This window comes from Camelus dromedarius, chromosome 5, assembly GCF_036321535.1.
Source record: "Camelus dromedarius isolate mCamDro1 chromosome 5, mCamDro1.pat, whole genome shotgun sequence".
Taxonomy (NCBI): Eukaryota; Metazoa; Chordata; class Mammalia; order Artiodactyla; family Camelidae; genus Camelus; species Camelus dromedarius.
Window position 1 is genome coordinate 40,514,568 of NC_087440.1, and position 21,140 is coordinate 40,535,707.

Genomic DNA, 21,140 nt, shown 5'->3' on the forward strand with positions numbered 1-21,140 from the left:
TAGTGCAGGTGGCAACTGCAGATAGATTCTGGGTGGTTAGGCCTGTGAAGGGAAATTTGAACCTGAGAGCTTATACGTCCTGCAGTGCTAATTGGGAGATGTGGAGGAAGGGGATTTCCACTCTTTGTTAATAAGACCTCCAGGCTCATTTCCTCTTTGTTTTTGCATTTTCCTCAGCTGGGCAGCAGCTGCAGGGAAGAAAAATGTGATTTCCTGCACTTATGAGTGCTGGCTTTTCTTTTGGAGACTTATAATTGGAAGAGTGGAATGTGTATGGATTGAGCTACTTACACAGCTAATTTTAACATTAAGTTTTTAAAAATAAGTTAGTTCACCACGTTTGTGTCCATGATAGATTTGCTCAGATGATTTGAATTCGCAGATAAACTCAAGTTGTCTCCAAGGCAGGCATCCCTCTTGACGGACCTCTGCTTTAACAGGGTGATTCTTTGCAAGCTAACTGAAAAATGATGAATGGCAAAATTGCATTCTGCTATATTAATAAAAAATAGTATATTTTCTTTGCAGACTCATACCATATAAATGCTTCTGTTTTTGATTGAACTGGTTATTTAACCTGTAGAATTCTCCAAAATGAGAAATAAACCAACAGACCACTTCCAGAACCAGCAGAGTTAGATGATCAGATCCAAAGCACAGCATTTGACCTCCCTGTCAGCTGTTATCATTGAAGCTAAACGAGTATTAAAATCCAAATGTGTTTAGTCATTATTGTGTTGGAGCAAAACTTTCCAAGTAAAATACCCTATAAGTAAAGGAACTATAATAGATTTTGAGGGGAGAGATTTTGAAACAACCCTTCCTTTCGTTGTTTTGTGATTGATCTTAGTAATTTTCTGGTTTTGTTCTGTGGGATTCTGAACCCCCAGAAATTTTGGTAACATTTTGTGTACATATGTGTGCAGTGTTAAGGGTGAGTTATGGTCTAGCAGGTAAATACCACACATACATCCAGGGTAAAATCAGATTAAATTCTTAGTTTATATAGCTAAGGATGCTGAAATTTATCAGAAAGTGGCCAGATGGAGGAGAAGAAGGTGCTGGACATTTCAGTGCAGTTTCCATAGGCCCCTGGAGTGCCCAGTGAGGCTGAGCAGCCAGTAACAGTGTCTACTCAAGGTAAGCTCACTCTGTCTTAATTTATGTTGCATCACAGACCTTTTATACCTAGGCTGACATCACTGTTCACAAGGATTTATGCCACAATCTATGTACCTCTTTGAAGAGGACTTTATGAATAGTGGGCTTTCCTCTTCTCATCAGAGAAAACCCATTTTCCCACAATGAGGGTGTATATTTCTCTCCTGGAAGAAGACCTGGAATCTTAATCAGTGACCCTGATGGCATTTCTTCCACAGCTTTAGTGCTTTCTTATCCAGGCGATTCCCAAATTGTTTTCTTTAATCCTGGCTACTCTTTTTTTTTTTTAATATGGCTATTCTTTAAAATTCCTGATCAATATAACCACTTGTGAGACATTTCTATGTGAATATGCCATTATGAACTCAAATTCAGCATGTCATAAAGCAAATTCTTCATAAATCTTTGTTTTCTAGCCTCCAGTCAAACACTGTTTTTTTCTGTTATGGTATGTATGTATGTATGTATTTATTTATTTATTTATTTTAACATTTTTTACTGAGTTATAATCATTTTACAATGTGTGTCAAATTCCAGTGTAGAGCACAATTTTTCAGTTATACATGAACATATATATATTCATTGTCACATTTTTTTCTCTGTGAGCTACCATAAGATCTTGTATATATTTCCCTGTGCTATACAGTATAATCTGTTTATCTATTCTACATTTTGAAATCCCAGTCTGTCCCTTCCCACCCCCCGCCCCCTTGGCAACCACAAGTTTGTATTCCATGTCTGTGAGTCTGTTTCTGTTTTGTATTTATGTTTTGTTTTGTTTTGTTTTGTTTTTAGATTCCACATATGAGCGATCTCATATGGTACTTTTCTTTCTCTTTCTGGCTTACTTCACTTAGAATGACATTCTCCAGGAACATCCATGTTGCTGCAAATGGCATTATGTTGTCTTTTTTATGGCTGAGTAGTATTCCATTGTATAAATATACCACATCTTCTTTATCCAGTCAGCTGTTGATGGACATTTAGGCTGTTTCCATGTCTTGGCTACTGTAAATAGTGCTGCTATGAACATTGGGATGCAGGTGTCATTTTGAAGTAGGATTCCTTCTGAATATATGCCCAGGAGTGGGATTCCTAGGTCGTATGGTAAGTCTGTTCCTAGTCTTTTGAGGAATCTCCATACTGTTTTCCACAGGGGCTGCAACAAACTGCATTCCCACCAGCAGTGTAGGAGAGTTCCCTTTTCTCCACAGTCTCTCCAGCATTTCTCATTTGTGGATTTTTGAATGATTGCCATTCTGACTGGTGTGAGGTGATACCTCATTGTAGTTTTGATTTCCATTTCTCTGCTAATTAGGGATATTGAACATTTTTTTCATGTGCCTATTGATCATTTGTATGTCTTCCTTGGAGAATTGCTTATTTAGGTCTTCTGCCCATTTTTGGATTGGGTTGTTTGGTTTTTTCTTATTAAGTTGTATGAGCTGCTTATATATTCTGGAGATCAAGCCTTTGTCAGTTTCATTTGCAAAAATTTTCTCCCATTCCGTAGGTTGTCTTTTTGTTTTACTTATGGTTTCCTTTGCTGTGCAGAAGCTTGTAAGTTTAATTAGGTCCCATTTGTTTATTCTTGCTTTTATTTCTATTGCTTGGGTAGACTGTCCTAGGAGAACATTTTTGAGATGTATGTGAGATAATGTTTTGCCTATATTTTCTTCTAGGAGGTTTATTGTATCTTGTCTTATGTTTAAGTCTTTGATCCATTTTGAGTTTATTTTTGTGTATGGTATAGGGAGAAATGCTGTTGAGTTTCCTTTTGTGACTTTCCTCTTTGCCATCCAGAGTGAGGAGGTTAAAACTGATTTTGACTCCTCTCTTACCCTTAACTTTTGTGTCAGATCGGGCAGTAATCCTGTTGTGCATCATTTCTCAGATCTGCCTCTGCTGCTTCATTTCCACTACTTTCATCTTGTCCAGGCCCTCAACATCTCAGCCTCAATGCCTGTTACCTCCTAACTGATTTTCTTGTGTCTATACCCTTCCTTCCATTTTTTTTTCATTTATACTCTTGCTAAAATCAATCTTTTTCCAACACTGATTTCATCATATTCCCTTGCCTCAAAACCTTCTCAGTTTTCCATTCCTACCCTGAAAGTAACTCCTTCCTTCTCCACGATTTTGCTGCAACCTTCTATTTAAACCTTACCTCTTATTACTGTCCTCTGCAGACACCTGCTTCAGCCAGAGCTGGCTACTCACTGGCCCTGGACTGCTGTTTTCTTCTGCTGCTTTTTCCCTTCATCTAAAATGGACAGAAGAACATTTTACATGTCTCTAAATCCTGTTTTTCCTTCAAGGTTTATCTCAAGTCCCTTTTCTGTCACGACCTTTCCTAACCTCTATAGTCTGTCTTTTCTTCCTTTGAACTTAGAACATTTATTAACTCTGGCACACATTTGGCTATTAATCCTACGCCACATATTCTTGCTTTAGTGCTTAGCTTTTCACAGCAGTATCTGTTGTCTCTTCAACCACATTATAAACTCTTGGAGGGACAGAGCACCCTTCTTTGTATTCTCCACAATGTTTGGCATCCAGTAGGTATGCAGTAACTGTTATTTATACATTAAATCAAGGTTTTTATATATATATATTTTTTAATTTTGTTGGGGGGAGGTAATTAGGTTTATTTATTTATTTTTAATAGAGGTACTGGGGATTGAACCAGGACCTTGTGCGTGCTAGGCAGGCATTCTACTGCTAAGCTATACCCTCCCCCCAGAGGTTTATATTTCTTATGTCATAGTTCCCATTTATTTAATGACACCATTTAGTCGTTTCAATAACTTTGAGGGAAGGAGTATTTTACATACTTTACAGAGAGGAAACTGAGGCTTGGAGAAGTTACAGTCAACTTGCCAAAGCCACACAGTTTAAGTCACGAAGCCAAGATTCAAACCCTGATCTTTGAATTCAGTTACACATGCTGTTTATACTATACCAGTAATTCTGCCTCCTTATTAGTCTGGTTTTCTTTTTTGAGGGTGGAAGAGTGCCTAGTACTTAGCTTGCTATTACTTGGAGCAGAAGAAAAGGTGTGCCGACTTGAATTAGTAATTGCTAGCAGGAATAATGAAACAGATGCAAACTGTGTCAAAGTTCACAGGAAAGTAGAATTTCCCTTTATCTCGTTTATTACTGGTGGAATGACTCATCTTCCAGTTGTACATTGCTCTTAAGTTATTCAGTATTTGTATAAGTTAGAAGGAAGGGAAAACCACCGATGAGATGTACAGGACACGTCATTTGAGCTAAGGAATGTTCCTGGGATATCCCCAAGATTTCTACCTGAGTCTTCTTGCCTCTTCCATTTACTGTTGGTCTCTCGCCTTCTGGGTTTCTTTCAGAGTAAAATCACTTCCCATTTTTTTCTGCCCTCCATTTACAGCTTCCATAGGCTACTTTCTTACTACTGCGATGCACAAAGATTTACTGTCTACTTATTTAACATGAGTCAGACTTAGTGTTGTTTAACCTAGGCACTAGAAATTCCATGATTTAAAAATTTCCCTTCTCTATTCTCCCTCTTCTATTCTTGATTTTTTTTTTCATTAAAAGAGGACAAAAAGACAAGTCAAACCATTTTCTTTTTAAATTAGCAATAAAATTGAGCATACATGATAGTAAATTCTGCCTCATTGCTCTGAGAAAATTTTAAACTTTGGTTGCTTTTGCAGAGACAACTGACAAATTGTTGTTTCTGCTTTATAAACAAAATAAATAGCTCATTCAGCTCAATGAATTAATGAATGAGGTAAGAGTCAGAAATAGAGGTTCTGTATTTTTTATATAGTCATTAACTTGGTGTTTTTTCCCTCTGCATCTCAGTTTTCTCCCAGGATTATTCTGAGGATAGAATCAGAAGATACATGCATGTAGTAAAGTATAAAGTAATCTACAAGGATGTACACCAGTACTGGTGTACTTCAGTACAGAACACTTGATTTATGAATCATCTAAACATACACATGAACTGCAAGAACCATGCATCTGGCCTTTCTGAAGGGGATGGGCTGAAATGGTCTCTGCCCCCTGAATCAAAATATGTGGGAACAAATGACATGTAGACATGCTTTTCTTATGCATATGGAGGCAGTTAGGTTATTGCTACTTTAGGGATTCATACATTCTACCACCCTATGAAGACAGAAACCCATTTCTGAGTCAGGAACAAGAAGCAGGGAGAGTTATTTTCCTGTTTTAAAACCCAAAGAGTATAGGAGGTGACAAGCTCTTGGCAGAACGTGTACTGTTACTATTTACCAAAGCACACGTAGAGGCTCTTGTTGTAGAGACTTCTTATGGTCAGCTCATTTAATCTCATTGAGTCCTTACATTGGCCCTTTGAAGTAGGTAGCTGCACTTCACACCTGAGGAACCTGAGGCCCAGAAAAGTGAAGTGACTTGACCAGAGTCATATCAGCTAGTGGGTGGCAGAGCAGAGAAGATGCAAACCCAAATAGGCTTATCGCTAGTCAGGCTCCTTTAGCATCGTCACAGCTGCCTTGAGGTCTTGTGTATATATACCTGAGGAAGATGATAGTAATATGGTACCTCAAGTTATTGTTAAAGGAAACATTTTGAGTTTGGTCACTTTTTCAGGGTGAACAATGAAACATCTGTAAAGATTCTTAAAAAAAAGCCTTGGGCAACCCTCCATATTTGCTTTTCTCTGGGAATTGTTTTTAAGGATTCTTAGTAAAGTTTTATCTATGTATAGTGCTCAGTTTTTCTTTAAGATTTTTTCTCCCCCTTATTTGAAAAATAAATGTTTACTTTCTGATTTGGTGGGGGGTAGTTTTCAGTGAGTTTTATTTGTGCAATATTTTTATCTTATTTTGTTTTGGGATCATCCAGTGAAAGAACTTAAATATGTTGTGTGTTTGCTTCCAAGGAAGAGGGGAAGTTAGGCGCTGTGTTGATGTTGTGAAGCAGAGGGGATTTCCAGGATCTGTAAGTGTGGATCCTTGAACTGAAGGCAGAATTTTAAAAAAAGAAAAAGAGAAAAGGAGTGGTTAACAGCATTTCTGGGTTTGCAGGATCCAAGCCGTGTTACTGCCTTTCCTTGCCTGATTTATTCCTTTTAAATTTGGGAGCAAGAGTCCACAAGGAAAAATACATTGTCACTTTGCCTTTCATTTAGCTGTTTTCTACGTCTGTCAGTATCTGCTACGAAAGGGAAGGAGAGTGGGATTAAAAAGAAGGTAGCTTTTTGTTCTACCTACTAATTTAATTTTCTGAACTATCTTTACCTGAATAAAATTTACTTCCTCAAAGCCTAGGCAAGATTTAAGAAATACCTTTATACTGTGAGTAATTTAAATTTTTCCTGGGGTATTTAGTAGAGAAATCATCTTGGAAATATGCCTGGCTGCTAGAGAACTAACATGTCTTTAACTCTTGATTCTAGACGGTTGAGAATTTTTTAGTGAATTTTTTCAGTCCTTTATGTTGTTGATACTAGTCTATTTTGTATTTCAAGACAAAAATAGATTTATTTTCTTCCTCCTTCTCCCATGCTCGTCTCCCCTCTTCCTCCTCTCTTTTTTCTCTTTCTAGCTGTATAGTTTTCCACTGTGTCAGATGACCATAATTTAATTACTTACACAGTCTTTTGTTAATGGATATTTAGGTTGTTTTAGTCTTTTACTGTTACAAAAATGCAACAGTGAATCGCCTTACAGATTTGTAATTTCTCATATATTCTAAGATCGCTGTGAGATCCCTGCAGATCGAATTGCTAGGGCATCGGAGATGTATAGATTTTATTGGCCTTCATGGAAATTTTATCATTAAACACACCTACTGATCAGCAGTGTGTGAGAATTCTTGTTTCTCCACACCTTTGTGTTCCATTGTGTCATCAAACATTTTGATCTTGGCCTATTTGAAGTGAAAAATGGAACCTCAGTGTAGAGTTAATTTACATTTTTCTTAACGAGTAAGTCAAGCATCTTCCCATAGGTTTAAAAGCCATTTGGATTTTTTCTACAAAGTGCTTGCTTCTGTCTTGCCCATTTTTCATTTTCTCAATAACTCAATAACTTGAGTTATTGAGAGGTTTGTTTTTTTTTTTGATTGATTTGTAGGAGCTTTCTATTTGAAAAATTGTGATTTGAATTATGATTTTTTGAGGCTTTTTTTTTCCCTTATGATAACTTTTTTCCATGCACATTTAAAAATAGTCAAATTTATCAAATTTTTCTTTTATGACTCCTGGGTTTCATTCTTAGAAAGGCCTTTCCTTTTTACAAGATTATTTAAGAACAAACAAACATAAACACAAGCTTCTTTTTGCCCCCTACTACTTTTGTTGTTTTTCCTTTACATTTTTGATCCATTTGGAATTTTTTCTGGTGTGAATGTGGTAGTGTTCCAACTTGAATTTTTTTCCCCCTGTTAATTACCCAGTTGTGTCAACACTGTTTATTTAACAACCCGTCTTTTCTCCCGCTGGGCTGGGATCCCACTTTCAGCAAATATTAAATTCTCATGTATGTGTGGGTCCGCTTCTGAATTTTCTATTTTCATTAATCTGTGTACGTGATCACAGTATATTGATAATTTAAGTTCATAGTGGTAGAGTTAATCCTTAGAACTGGGGTTCTACCCTTCTTTACAAACTTTCAAGGAGTAAAAATAGGCCTATGATAAAATGTATTAATACTATTCCTGGGGGCAAAATCATGGTTTGTATATGTGACAGCCCCAGAACCAGTGGCTTTTTTTTAATATATGTTTTTATTGAATTATAGTCAATTTACAATGTGTGTCAATTTCTGGTGTACAGCACAATGCTTTAGTCATATAGGGACATACATATATTCATTTCCATATTCTTTTTCACTGTAGGTTACTACAAGATACTGAATATAGTTCCTTGTGCTATACAGTACCAGTACCAGTGGCTTTTAAAAATTTTTTACTACAACTCAAGTACAAAATACATTTTATGTAACAACCCATTTTATAACTAAAAATTTTTTCTGTAATATGTTTTTATTGAAGTACAGTCAGTTTACAATGTGTCAATTTCTGGTGTACAGTATAATACTTCAGTCACATAGGAAAATACATACATTAGTTCTCATAACTAAAAAATTTATGTGCTCTTGCTACATGAGTTGGACTCCGTTTTAATTACTTTATTTAACTGTAATCTCAAAAATGCTGGTTGCAACCTAAATTGATTTCATGACCCAGTAATTGATTGTGACCTACAGTTAAAAAAATACCTTATCAGACTTCTATTTAGGTGAAATTCCAATATCCTTATTAGTCTTTTTTGGAGTGGGGAGCAGGAAAAGGAGGGTTATCTCTCCCTAAATAAACGAGAGAGACTACATAGAAGCAAATAGTGTTTCTCAACAAAAGAACTCATGAAGGGCATTTGCATTTCTCTCCCATTTTGCAAGTACCTTGTAAGGAAGGGCAGTGGTCTTGATTTAAGGAGGGCATGCATGCCTTCTTAAAAACTTGGCCGCAATTTATGAATATGTACTGTTCAGGAAGAAGGAAAAACCCTTACAAGGCAGGTGCCAGGAGGGTCAGGCCCATGTGAGGAATATTCCACCATCTGTAAACATAGTTGTTTTGTGGTCTTCTGGCTTTTAGGGGTCCCGGCTTGATTTTTGTTGCTCTGTTCTTCCACTATACCTCAGATGAGAGCATGGATTTCTAGATTTTGAATCCAAGGCTGCCCATTACTAGTTACGTGACTTGCTTAACTTTTCTGTGCTTTAGTCTCTTAATCTGAGAATGGTAACACCTACCTCATTACTGTTCACAGAGGAATAAGAGAGTTAATATATGGAAAACACTTAGAATTCTTATTTTTCTGTATTTTTATGATCTACATGGCACTGAAAAGTCTTTGCGTTATTATTATCACTTGGCTTGGATGTATATGGGATTTTTTTTCCTTCAACTTCAAAATTAAAAATTTTGTGGAAAGAGGACTAGGTGGATATTTTCATTAAGTTTCCCTGAACCTCAGGAGTCCTTAAAGACATGTTTTTTTGTTTGTTTGTTTTTATGTTAGGTTTTTTTTTTTAAATGATTAGTTCTCTTCTTTTTGTTCTGATTCATTCTTTGGAAATACCCTTGTGAGGGCTTATGCAGGGTGTCTCTTCTCTGTCCTTCATAGCTATAATGTTCCTCCTCTTTGTGTTTTTTTCTCTGCATTTTAGGAAAAATTTTCAAAGTTTGTGCTGCATTTCACAAAATCTATCTTCTAATATATTACATCCAATCTTCAGTGCTTTCAATGAAGATTTTAATTCTGTTACATTTTTGTTTTTTTCTTGCATTTCTGTTTTATTTTTGCCAGAACCCTTTGCATCAGTCATGTTCTCTCCTCAAAGCTCATTGCTTTTTCTTTATGGATGCAACTGAGTTTGTCCCCTTTTATTGAGAGGACAGTAATACAGTATGTCCCCTGCCCTCCCCTGAGTTTTTGGTATTTCCCAGGCTTCCTCTTTTCCTACTCAACCCACTCTCCCTGTTCATTTTCACCCACTCCCCGGTTTTCTTTACCACCTGATTGCCAGTGACTCACAGATCCATATAGCTCCAGCCCTTGCATTCTCACTGAGCCCCAGACTTCCTGTTGGGCATCTTGATGAGTAACATTCTTTCAGTGACATGATAAGAGGAGTGGTAAACTATTTTATTCTTTGTCTGAAAATGTTTACTTAAATGTTAGTTTAAGTGCAGAGAATTTAGTATTTTCCCTCAGCACTGAAGATAGCATTCCATTGTCTTCTGGCCTCTGTTTTAGTTACTGTTGAAGAGTTTGCTTTGGGCCCAGTTTTTGTTCCGTCTCCATCCCCCTTGTTGCTCTTAAAATTTTTTTTTCCACTTCTGCTGTTTCACTCTGATGGGTATGTATGAATGTATTTATTTATTTATTCACTGAGCTTCCTGAATCCAAGGTTTCATGTCTTGAATCAATTCTGAATAATTCTCAGGCCTTATACCTTCAAATATTGCTTCTCCCGAAATTCCCATCAGACTTCCGTTGGATCCTTTCACTCTCTCCTCTACGTCTGTTACTCTGGTATGTTTCATCTCTGTGAATTGTATTCTGGGTATTCTTCAGATCTATCTTCTAGTTCACTATTTCTCACCTGAGATGAGTCTGTTCTTTACCCATTTGTTTAGGGGTTTTCCCCTAATGTTTCAATAATTTACAGACCATAAAATTGACCCATTTAGAATGTGCAGTTCAGTGATTTTGAGTAGATCTGTCACTTGTGTGACCATCACTACAATTCAATTTTAGAACACTTCTATCACCCCAAAAAGTTTCATCATGTCCTTTTGAGGTCAGTCTCTGCTTCCTCCCCCAGCCCTAGTCACCAATGACTTGCTCTCTGGCGCTGTAGTTTTGCCTTTACTAAAAATTTTGTATAAAAAATTTTCATATAAATAGAATCATGTAATCTGTATTTTTTGTCTTCCTTCACTTAACATAATATTGTTTGCTTTTACAATATATTAGATTTAGTTAAACATTTCTTTTTTGGTTTATTTGTGTTACTACATGTATCAGCAGTTCCTTTTCATTGCTGAGTAGTATTCCAGTGGGTGGGTGAATAGACCACAATTTGTTTATTCACCAGCTAGTAGACATTGGATTTTCCCTCATCCATTTAATTTAATTTATTTTAGAACTGTAATTTTAGAACTTCTCTTTCAAACTTTTCTCTTCATTTTTTTCATGGTCTCTGTCTTAAGTTCTGAGTCTTCTTTTACATTTTAATTGTTTTATATACTTATTTAGTATTATCCTTAGACTTTTCTGTTATTGTTTATTCTGAGTTCTTTGGGCTCTAATCCTGTGTGTCAGAAGACTCTCACACATGGTGGATTATTTACCCTTGTGTTTCACAGTTTTAAATTGGTGAGATCAGTTTTAGAGTGGCTTGCTTTTTCCATGAGAACCCTTTTGTTGCCTGGATTGTTGATAGTGTCTCTCCAGTGAAGTTTTGTGTTTGCTTCTGCCAAGTACTCAAGAGATATTATTGGACCAGACCAGTTTGTATGTAATTTTTTGGTGGAACATGATGATGTTGTATCATACAGTTTGTCTAAGATTGTACTTCAAACCCATTAAAACCTGGGCCTAGAGTTTCTATTTCTTAAGAGATTTTTTTTCCTGCTTAGACCCCTGTTAGAGATAGAGGAGGTAGTATATTGTATTTTGACATCAGTGTGCTCATTTGTAAAGATTCTTCTTTTATTGTGGAGTTCACTTCCAATTTCCCCCCCTCATTTGGACCCAAGGTTTGGTAACTCTCCAGTTCCCACAGGGTTATCAAAAGCCAAGCCCCTATTTGCCGATACCCATACCTGTCCCATTTCTGCTTTTTACTTCTCTGCTGGACAGCATTGTTATCAGCTCTTTTCCCTACAGTTAGATTTTCAGATCTGGCTTCATCTCTGGCACTTGGAGATTTCTCTTCCTTTATTAAAAGTTCAGCCCTGCGTTAAGTATTTTTTGCTGTATTTTGTCCAGCCTTCTTAGATATTTGTAGCAGGAGGGGTTTTTTTGTTTGTTTTTTCATCTTACTGAAATCAGAAAACTCACATAAGATTGTAAGTATTTTTAAATAGGATACTACATGCTAGTAATTATAACTATAATTACTGAATGAAAAACATCTCCTAAAACATAACTTCCTATTGAATAAGTATAAACTTTCTAAAATTAGTGTTGTTAGATTGCAGTGACATTTTCCAGACATGTGAGTTCACTTTTCCCAGGCTACATTAAGGCAATCATGCTAGTGTTCTTTGTATTTAGGATTTATTTGGATCCCATGGTTTAAAGAAGGCACATGGAGAAATTTGGCTGTTTGATGCAGAGATGCATTTTTTTATTGTTGTTCCCATGTTAAGAACAGTATTTCCAACCAAAATAACTGGTATTCCCCTGTTTTTCCATAGCCACTGTGACTAAAACCAGTTGTTTTAATACTCCCTTTCTCTAATCTTTGGAAAATATTATCTGATGTTTGTAGTACTTTGGGTATAATTAACATGTTAAGATCACTGCTTCTTTTATGATGTAAAGCTTTGAGTATGTATTATTGTCATCGTCCTAATTCCCCTTAGTTGCTGTTCTCAAGTAGGAAATTAAATAAATAAAATAAATGAAAGAGATTTGTTTTTAATTTTCTGGTGAAATTTGTATCACAGTCTCAGGATAAAAGTAAACCATCATAAACATATGGATAATCATCCCCCTAAATTGAAGAATTTTAACCTCTTCTAAGTGGAAAGGTAAAAAAGAAGTTAGTGTCTCTTTGCATATCATTTATTGAGAAAAATAAGTTATTAAGCAGTTTGCTTTGTCATCCATATTGTAGGAGGAATGATAAATAAAAGACTCAAGTTATCCTGACACGTATGTTGTGAGAGTTATTTATATTATGAGGACAGCTTTTTGCTGGCAGGAGCTGGAGTCACCTTTAGTCCAGAGCTCAGGTACCAGGTGTAGTGTGTAAGTGCCATTCTTTTATTTCTCTGTTGTGCTACTCGTCTTTGGATCACTTTTGCTACTCATTTGTGATTAGGTGACAACCACAAAGCAACAAATACAAGTTCTGCTTCATTGTTTCTAATAAGAGATTGGATAAGGTAAAGAATTTAAAACTTTTGATTAATTGTTTTAGAATTGTTTTTGTTTTTGTATTTACTCTTTTCCGTATTGTAGTAATAAGCAAGAATTTTTTTGTTTTTTTGTTTCTTACTTTAAGTTCAAAGTATAATTACATACAGACTTTATACTTATTCTTTGAGTTTTCAAGTTGCCTAGTTGTGAATCCTCAAACATGCCAAGCTCTTTGGTGTTTCCTAAGGGCCTTGGCAGTTCTTTCCTCTGCCGAGAAGGCTCTTCCCTCAGAGGAAGCATGACTTACTCCCTCACTTCATTAAAACCTTTGTTCAAATGTCACCTAATTAGAAAGGCCTTTCCCTTTTACCTTTACCTTAAAATAGAGAGGAACTAGGAAGAATGATGCTAACACCCTACCTACCCTGCTTAATTTTTCTTCAAGACACTTTTCTCTACCTGAAATTAAGTGTTTGTTACATTGGTATTGCTTGTTCCCTCCGCTAACATACTATGCAGTCCTTGAAGGCAGAAAGTTTGTTCACTTTTCTGTTCCTAGGAATGGGAACATCATTGGGCACATGCTTAATGAAAATCTGTTGACGGACTGACCAAGTGAATGTATTAACCTTGTGGCCTAAGGATGGGATCTAGCCCATACATGTTTTTGTTTGAAAGGTCTTCAGTGTTACTCCTTTAAAAAGTTATTTCACATGTTTCAAAATGCCAGATTTTTAATTTTCCTTAAAATATCAAATCTGTTGACCCTGGGGCTGTATTTTTTTGTGTGGCAACAATTATCTGGACTGAGCACTAGGCTGTTTCCTTTATAAGGGACCTGTGTTCTCCAGTTTTGTCATAGTCTTCACCTCTTTCTGTCCAGTTGTGGACAATGAGACCTGTGCCATCCACTAGTTATCATTTTGCCAGCTCTGTTGTGTTTTCTTAGACTTGGCCGATTTTACCTATTTATGTCACCTGCCTGGTCCCTGTAGGCATCTGAGTTAACAACTGCTGTTGAAAGTCATAGTATTTACAACTTGTGTGAAGTTAAACATTTCAGATTTCAACTTAAAAGTATAAAATGAGTAAAAATGATAGTAGTTGTGGCTGTTGTTAAAGGAGATATATGTTGAATTTATAAAGTATATGTTACAAAAATGAAGAACATCCTTTAGGCCAATGAGCACATAAAAAGTTGCTCAACATCATTAGTCATTAGGGAAATATACATCAAAACCGCAGTGAGATACCACTTCACACCCACAAGCATGACTATAATAAAAAGTACATACAACATCAACTGTTGGTGAGGATGTGTAGACATTGGGAGCTTCATACATTGCCGCTGAGAATGTAAAATGGTGCAACTACTTCGGAAAACAGTCTAGCAGTTCCTCAAAAAATTAAACATAGAGTTACCACATATGATAACTCTTGACAATTTCATTCCTAGACAGATGTACCCAAGAGAAATGAAAAATTTATCCATACAGAACTTATACACAGATGTTCATGGCAGCATTATTCATAATAGCCCCAAAGTGGAAATAACCCGAATGTTCATCCGCTAGTGAATGAGTAAATAAAATGTGGTATATTCATACAATGAAGTATTATTCAACAGTAAAAAAGAATGAAGTACAACATGGTTGAACCTTGAAAACATTATGCTAAGTGAAAGAAGTGAGTCATAGAATACTGCATTTTTGTATGATTCGGTTTATCTGAAATGTCCAGAATAAATAAACCTATAGGAACAAAGTTGATTGATTAGTGATTGCTGGGTGGTGGGTGAAGGGAGTGAGAGGTGACTGCTAGTGAGTACAGAGATTCTTCTAGGAGGGACAGAATATTCTAAAATTAGACTGTGATAGGTACAACTAGTGAATTGGATGGTATGTGAACTATATCTCAAAATTATTTTTTTTAAGTTAGAACTTCTTTTATTAATAATCAAGAAACAGATGATCAAAAGATTGATGGATTTTCATACCCCAGATCATTAGCCAATCTGCAGTCAAGTACAATTCCAGCAGTAGCCCTAGAAAGAAATAATTGCTCTTTGCTTAAATTTGCCATCCATTAAAACAGCTACTCTTGCGTCTTTGTATTGCCCTATGCCACAGCAAGTATGTTATCTCATTAGGTCAACTCTTTCTTTGTCATGCCTTATTAGCATGATCTACTCAGTGGCTTTTGAGTGCAGTGATGTAAATTTATTTAGTTTGGAAAGTGAGCACCTTGGGGGCCCACCAGAAGTATTACAAAGTGATAAAAATATTACTCCCTGACCAGTAAACATATTCAATAAGCAGAGCTTTAGTAATGGGGAAGAAAACAACCTGACACCTTGGATTTTTCTCTATTAGAAGACATGGATCAGGAGAATAATCTTTTTTTTTTGGTATATATTTATTTTTTATTGAAGTCTAGTCAGTTTACAATGTTGTGTCAGTTTCTGGTGTACAGCACAATGCTTCAGTTATAGACGAACATACATATATTCGTTTTCATATTCTTTTTCACCATAAGTTACTACAAGATATCGAATATAGTTCCCTGCACTATACAGCATGAACTTGTTTACCAGAGGATAATCTTTGGATGAGATTATGTTACACATCCTTTGATTGCACAGAGGCTCCTGAGACTCGCCTTTCAAACAAACCATCTCAAGTATACCCTTTTCCATTCTGGGTTTTAAGGGATTTCCAGGCTTGTTAACATAGAATATCAGGACCGAAAGGGGATTTTATAAGTTATCTAGTTTAACTCTTGATTTTTACAGATATCCATTTTTCCGGTAATACTAAACTACCTTAGTTTGTTATTACTCCAGAAATGAATATAATGCATACCAAGAACAGCACCAAGATGATAATTTGGAAGTATAATGGGAAATCTTTTTCATGTTAATTATTAGTAAAACCTGAATTTTAAATATTTAGACATAATGAGCAATCTTATGGTTACCAGGGGGAAAGGGGTGGGAAGGGATAAATTGAGAGTTTGAGATTTGCAAATATTAACTACTATATATAAAAATAGATAAAAAACAAATTTCTTCTGTATAGCACAGGAAACTAAATTCAATATCTTGTAGTAACCTTTAATGAAAAAGAATATGAAAATGAATATATGTATGTATATGTGTGACTAAAACATTATCCTGTACACCAGAAATTGACACATGTAACTGACTATACTTCAATGAAAAAGAAAAAGAGTTAACCAAGGATTTGTTCATATTTATATACAAATTTTTGCAGTTCTCTTATTTCTAGCATTCATTTTCTAACTTTCCAGCCTCTCTGGCAGCCCCAAACTCTTGTCTTCTGATTTCTCAAACTAGTCAGTCTGTGGCTTTCTGCTTGATTTCCAGCTGCCCCTGTCAACCATGCTGACTAGAGTGCCCTCCGGCAAAAAGCCAAAAAGAGGCAAATTTCTCCTGGTGCAGTTCACTTTTCCCATTACCCATAGATAGATAACAAGTCATCCTAAACGTAGTGGCACTGAACGGAAAGTCACTTATTACTATTATTATTATATCTCATTTTTCTAGAGTTTTACTAGACTCAGTTGTGTGGTTCTTGCTTGGCTCTTTTACTGTTGTAATCAAATGGAGGCTTGAGGTCATTCATCTTGAAATCTTCCTCACTCTCATAGATCTGATGGTTGATGTTGACTCGGTTGGACTGCCAGGTAGAATACCTATACATGACCTCTGTGGCGATAGTTAGGTTCCAAGAGCAAGCATCCTAAGAGGGAGAGCCAAATGGAAGTTGTATTGCCTTTTTTTTTTAATATTGAAAGTATAGTCAATTACAATTTATCTGTTTTAGTCATTATGTGTATATATATATAATGTATACATACATATATTTGTTTTCATATACTTTTTCATTATAGGTTGCTATATATTAAATACAGTTCCTTGTGCTATATAGAAAAAATTAGTTATCTATTTTATACAGAGTTAATATTTGCAAATCTTGAAAAAAAAAAAAAGAAGACATTAATGTATTGCCTTTTACTACCTATTTTTTTAATTGCCTGTTTACCACATGGATTACTTCCGCCATGTTCATTCATTGGGGCAGTCACAAAGAAGAGCCCATATTCAAGTGAAGGGAATTAGACTCCACCTTTTGAGAGAGGAGGAGTGCCAAAGAATTTTCAGTCATCTTTTAAAATCACCAAACGTTCTTTCAAATATTGTGTTCCTTCCAGTTTCTGCCTGCTTTTGGTCATTCTCTAGTATTGTCAAATTGTTACTTTTTATATAAAAAGTACTGTATTATCTGGTCGTCCAATACAGACTACTCCATCATTACCAGGAGTGAACTGCCTCCCCTCCTTTTCTTCTGTCCGTAGCACTCATCACATTTGACCTTTAATAACTTATTTATTTGATTTATTTTGTGTCTCCTTCCACTAAAATGCAAGCTCCATTACATTGGGGTTTTGTCTCTTTGGTGACTGCTAGGCATATAGTAGGTGCTCAACAAATATTTATTGAATGAATGAATGAATGCTCAACTCTTCAAAATAGCTGTAAGTAAACAAAACCCTCTTGGTGACAAAAGAGAAGCTACAAATTATAGAGCCTTGTTCTTTCAGCATGGTTGCACTGGTAGACTGGCACATTTGAGGTTCACTTCTTCTTAGCTTACAGAACAGGACATAGAGATTTTGACATTTCACTATTATCATGACTACCATGTGTGTCATTGTAGCAGACCAGATGGCTGGTTACAGACCGGTTGAAGTGCTATGTGAAGTACTTTGTGAAGTGTAAAGCACTGTGAGATTGTCAAGTATATCAGATAATTACATGCAGTTGTATCTGTTAGGCTGGTCTTTTCAGGTTTTTATTTGAAAGCATCTCTGTGTGTAGGTATATGTGTGTGTATTTTTAAGGGATGAATATTTTGACTTACCAGAGCAATAATAAAAGTCGTAGCAGTGTGTTTATATATTAAAGTCCTTACTGGGTTCTTACTAATATTTTATCTGACTTTTCCTTTTTAGGAACTTAAGAGATTTCAGAACTTTGTAAAATGCTGTCCTCCTTTTGATATTGTCATCGATGGGCTCAATGTTGCCAAAATGTTTCCTAAAGCTCGTGAGTCTCAAGTTGTAAGTACAAGTTTTATTTTAGTGTTCCACATCTCTAGAAATATTTATTGTACCCATTTGTGACCTTCCTTAGGTCTCTTAGCTCCCCATTTTCCCTTCTAAAAATAAGTTCTCAGAGGGGCCACAGTGAGCAACTAATCATCTAAGATTCACCATTTTAGTCTCTGGCAAGTAAGTGGCTCTTACAGACTGGCCAAGAGTGAGAGATTAAAGTCTATTTAATAAAGGGCCAGTTTGGCCCTTTTCGTGTAAACTTCAGCTGACCTTCTAGGTCTCTACTCTTTGGGGTTACTCTCTCTTGTCCCTGAGGATCACATGCCTCCATTTGCAATTTATTAACATGCACTATTGAGAGATATTAATCACTCATAACTCACAGTTGTGTTTTTCCAAACATAGTATGTTCAGAAATTAGCCTAAGCAGTTCTTTTTTTGCAAGCTAATCCATTTGGTCAATCAATTTCTAAGTGTTCTAGTAGTTTCTAATAGGAATATCATGATTTTTTATAGCCGTTGTGAGCAATTCTTTTAATCCCCATTTTACAGATTAGAAAATTAGAAAATTGAGGTCAATTTTGTACAGTAAATCCTTAGAAAGCCATCAAAACATCAAAATTTGATTGTAGAGAGCTCCAGGGTTTTTGACTTGTGGCTCTTATCGCTGGCAATCTATGGCCATTCATCTGTAGTTAAACTGTTATTTCTTAAAAATTGCTGCCAACTTAAAAGCTTTTTCTCAGAGATGCTTCTAGTCCTATTTGACCATTTATACTCAGAATAGCTCACAAGTACTAACAAAGGACAAGGTTGATTTATAGAAATTTCTTTATATGCCTTTCTTCTTTGTTTGAGCCTTCGTTTTTATGGTCAAGTGTGTGCTTTTTACTCTTTTATTTTTAAAAAACACAAAAGCAAGTGGAAACTATTTCTCTTTCTTAGATATTTTCAGGGGCCTTGAAGGCAGTAACATTCACAAAGGCAAAACCAGAAAAGGAAGAGTGAAATTGTTATCATTAATGCACTGTTGCGCTCAGAATCAGAAGGGCCCGTTCCCATCTGATCTTGAGAATAAGAAGTTTCCTATTTGTTCACCTTTTGTTTGACTTTCAGCTTCAACACAAAGCACTGAAAATTGGCTTGCCAGAAATATTTAGCCCAAGTTGGGCTAACTTTTTCAGGGAAAGTAACATGCGGAAGAAGATATAGTGGACACACTCCCCAGCATTATGGGAGAAATATGTGCACATAAAGGTTCTAGCAGATTTTGGCAAACAGAGGCAGAGAACACGTGGTGGGCCAGAGAAATCATAGGCATCTGCCACTACTTTTAGCTTTTACTGTTAAAATAATTTACTGTTAGCAGCAGTTTATGTGACAAGTAATTGTTATTACCCAGCTCTTCAGAGCCCTGTTATCTTATGACAGTGCACTGACATTCTGTTTGAGAAACTTCAGCTTAGAGACTCCGTTTAGAGACGCCATCTCAATAGCATTTAATAGCATTTTAACTAGCATTTTAGTTTAGAAGTTAAGAACAGAGATTCTGGAACCAGGCCCTTTGTATTCAGTCTGCCACTTTTAATTGTTTCCATAGTTTGAGCAAGTTATGTAACCTCTCTGTGCCCTCGTTTCCCAATCTGTAAAATCGGGATAATAATAGTACCATCTCATAAAGATGTTGTGAAGAGTACTTGGCACACACTGAGTACCTGGTCGGTGTAACTATTATTGTGATTACTCTTCGTATTAACTTACCAAATGGAACCATAATTCTTGCTTTCAGCTGACCCTTATTTGGCAGTTTAAGATTTTCTACTATCATGTCATCCATGTCAATGGAGTTAAAAGAAAATACGAATCTCTGCTTTAGTATTAGACTTCGTATTAGAGTTGGACTCTAGGTCAGGTACTCAAATAATACTTGGTTGAGAATTGAAGCCAGCACCGTCAAAAACTTAAGAAAAATGTAAAATACAATTTTAAGAAATGTTGTGATTATAAAAAAAATGCATGTTCATTGTAGAAAATTTGGAAATTACAGAAAAGAAAATCATGTATAATCCTAACATTCATCAGTAATCACTGTCAACATTTTATTTCCTTGCAGTATTTTTCTATTTTTTTACCTGAGCTCCAACTCTGTAAATAATTATATATCTACATTTTAACTTAGAGTTGTTGAAAGCTCTCAGTAAAAATGAAATTATAAAAGGGGTAGAAGAATATTTGTGATAGGACCTTTGAAGCATACATAAGATTCAGGAACCCTAATGGGAAGAATAGAGAAATTTGCTGAACAGTGAAAAATACTATAAATGTTGTTAAAAGATAACAAACTAAGAAAATTCACAGCTCATGTAACAAAGAGCTAACTTCCTGACTGTACCAAAGTCTCTTATAAGTCTGTAAGAAAAAAGATGAACCATGCGGTAGAAAAATGGTTTAACCTTATTCATAATTTTAGTTAGGCAAATTAAAATGTTTATTTTCCAGACTGGCAGAGATTTAACAGTTGGTAGTATCCAGTATTTTGAACGGTTTGGAGAGGTAGAGAGGAGGGTATCAGTACAGGGGTTTTGGTGGGTGATTTGGCAATAATTCCAAATGCCTAAAATGTTGAAATTCTACTCTTTGGAACTGATATATTCACAGTAGTACATAATATATATGTAATATATATACACAGTAGTACATGATATATTCATAGTAATACACAATAGTACATATCCAGGTATGTTCGTTATAGCATTGTAAGCAGAAAATTCTCATCAACCTAAATATCTGTCAATCTTGGACCTGATATATATCGAAACATCTATTTTAAATGCATGAGGTCGATCTACCCATGCTGATATGAAACAATAGCCAAAGTAAGTATAAGAAGCAAGTTGAAGACCAAGCTTAGTATGGCCCCACTTGTGTTCAAAGCAAAACAAAGGATTACTCATATAAATGTTTGTTAGGTAAGTTCGTATATGGCTAGAAAATTTCTAGAAATTACACATAAAAACTTCATAGCAGTTAACTTTAGGAGTTGGGGGTGGAGTATAAGACAATGAGAGCATTTCAGTTTTTCATTCGTATTTTTAAAATTTTCTTTCACAGTGGGTATATGTTACTTTAAAGTAAAGAATCACCATCAGGAAAAGAAAAAAGTAAAAAGGCATTCTTGGCAAATATTCTAAAATAACTGTATCTT

The 21,140-nt window shown here is 35.7% G+C and overlaps 1 protein-coding gene across 2 annotated transcripts in view; it reads left to right on the forward strand.

Annotated features, from left to right (window-relative positions):
* PRORP (protein only RNase P catalytic subunit) overlaps window positions 1-21,140 on the forward strand; it is a 109,351-nt gene that overhangs the window by 20,398 nt on the left and 67,813 nt on the right. For both annotated transcript variants that reach the window (XM_010986141.3, XM_064485891.1), the window contains exon 5: window positions 17,834-17,941. In XM_010986141.3, the coding sequence (XP_010984443.3) occupies window positions 17,834-17,941 (108 nt within the window). The remainder of the gene's footprint in view (window positions 1-17,833; window positions 17,942-21,140) is intronic.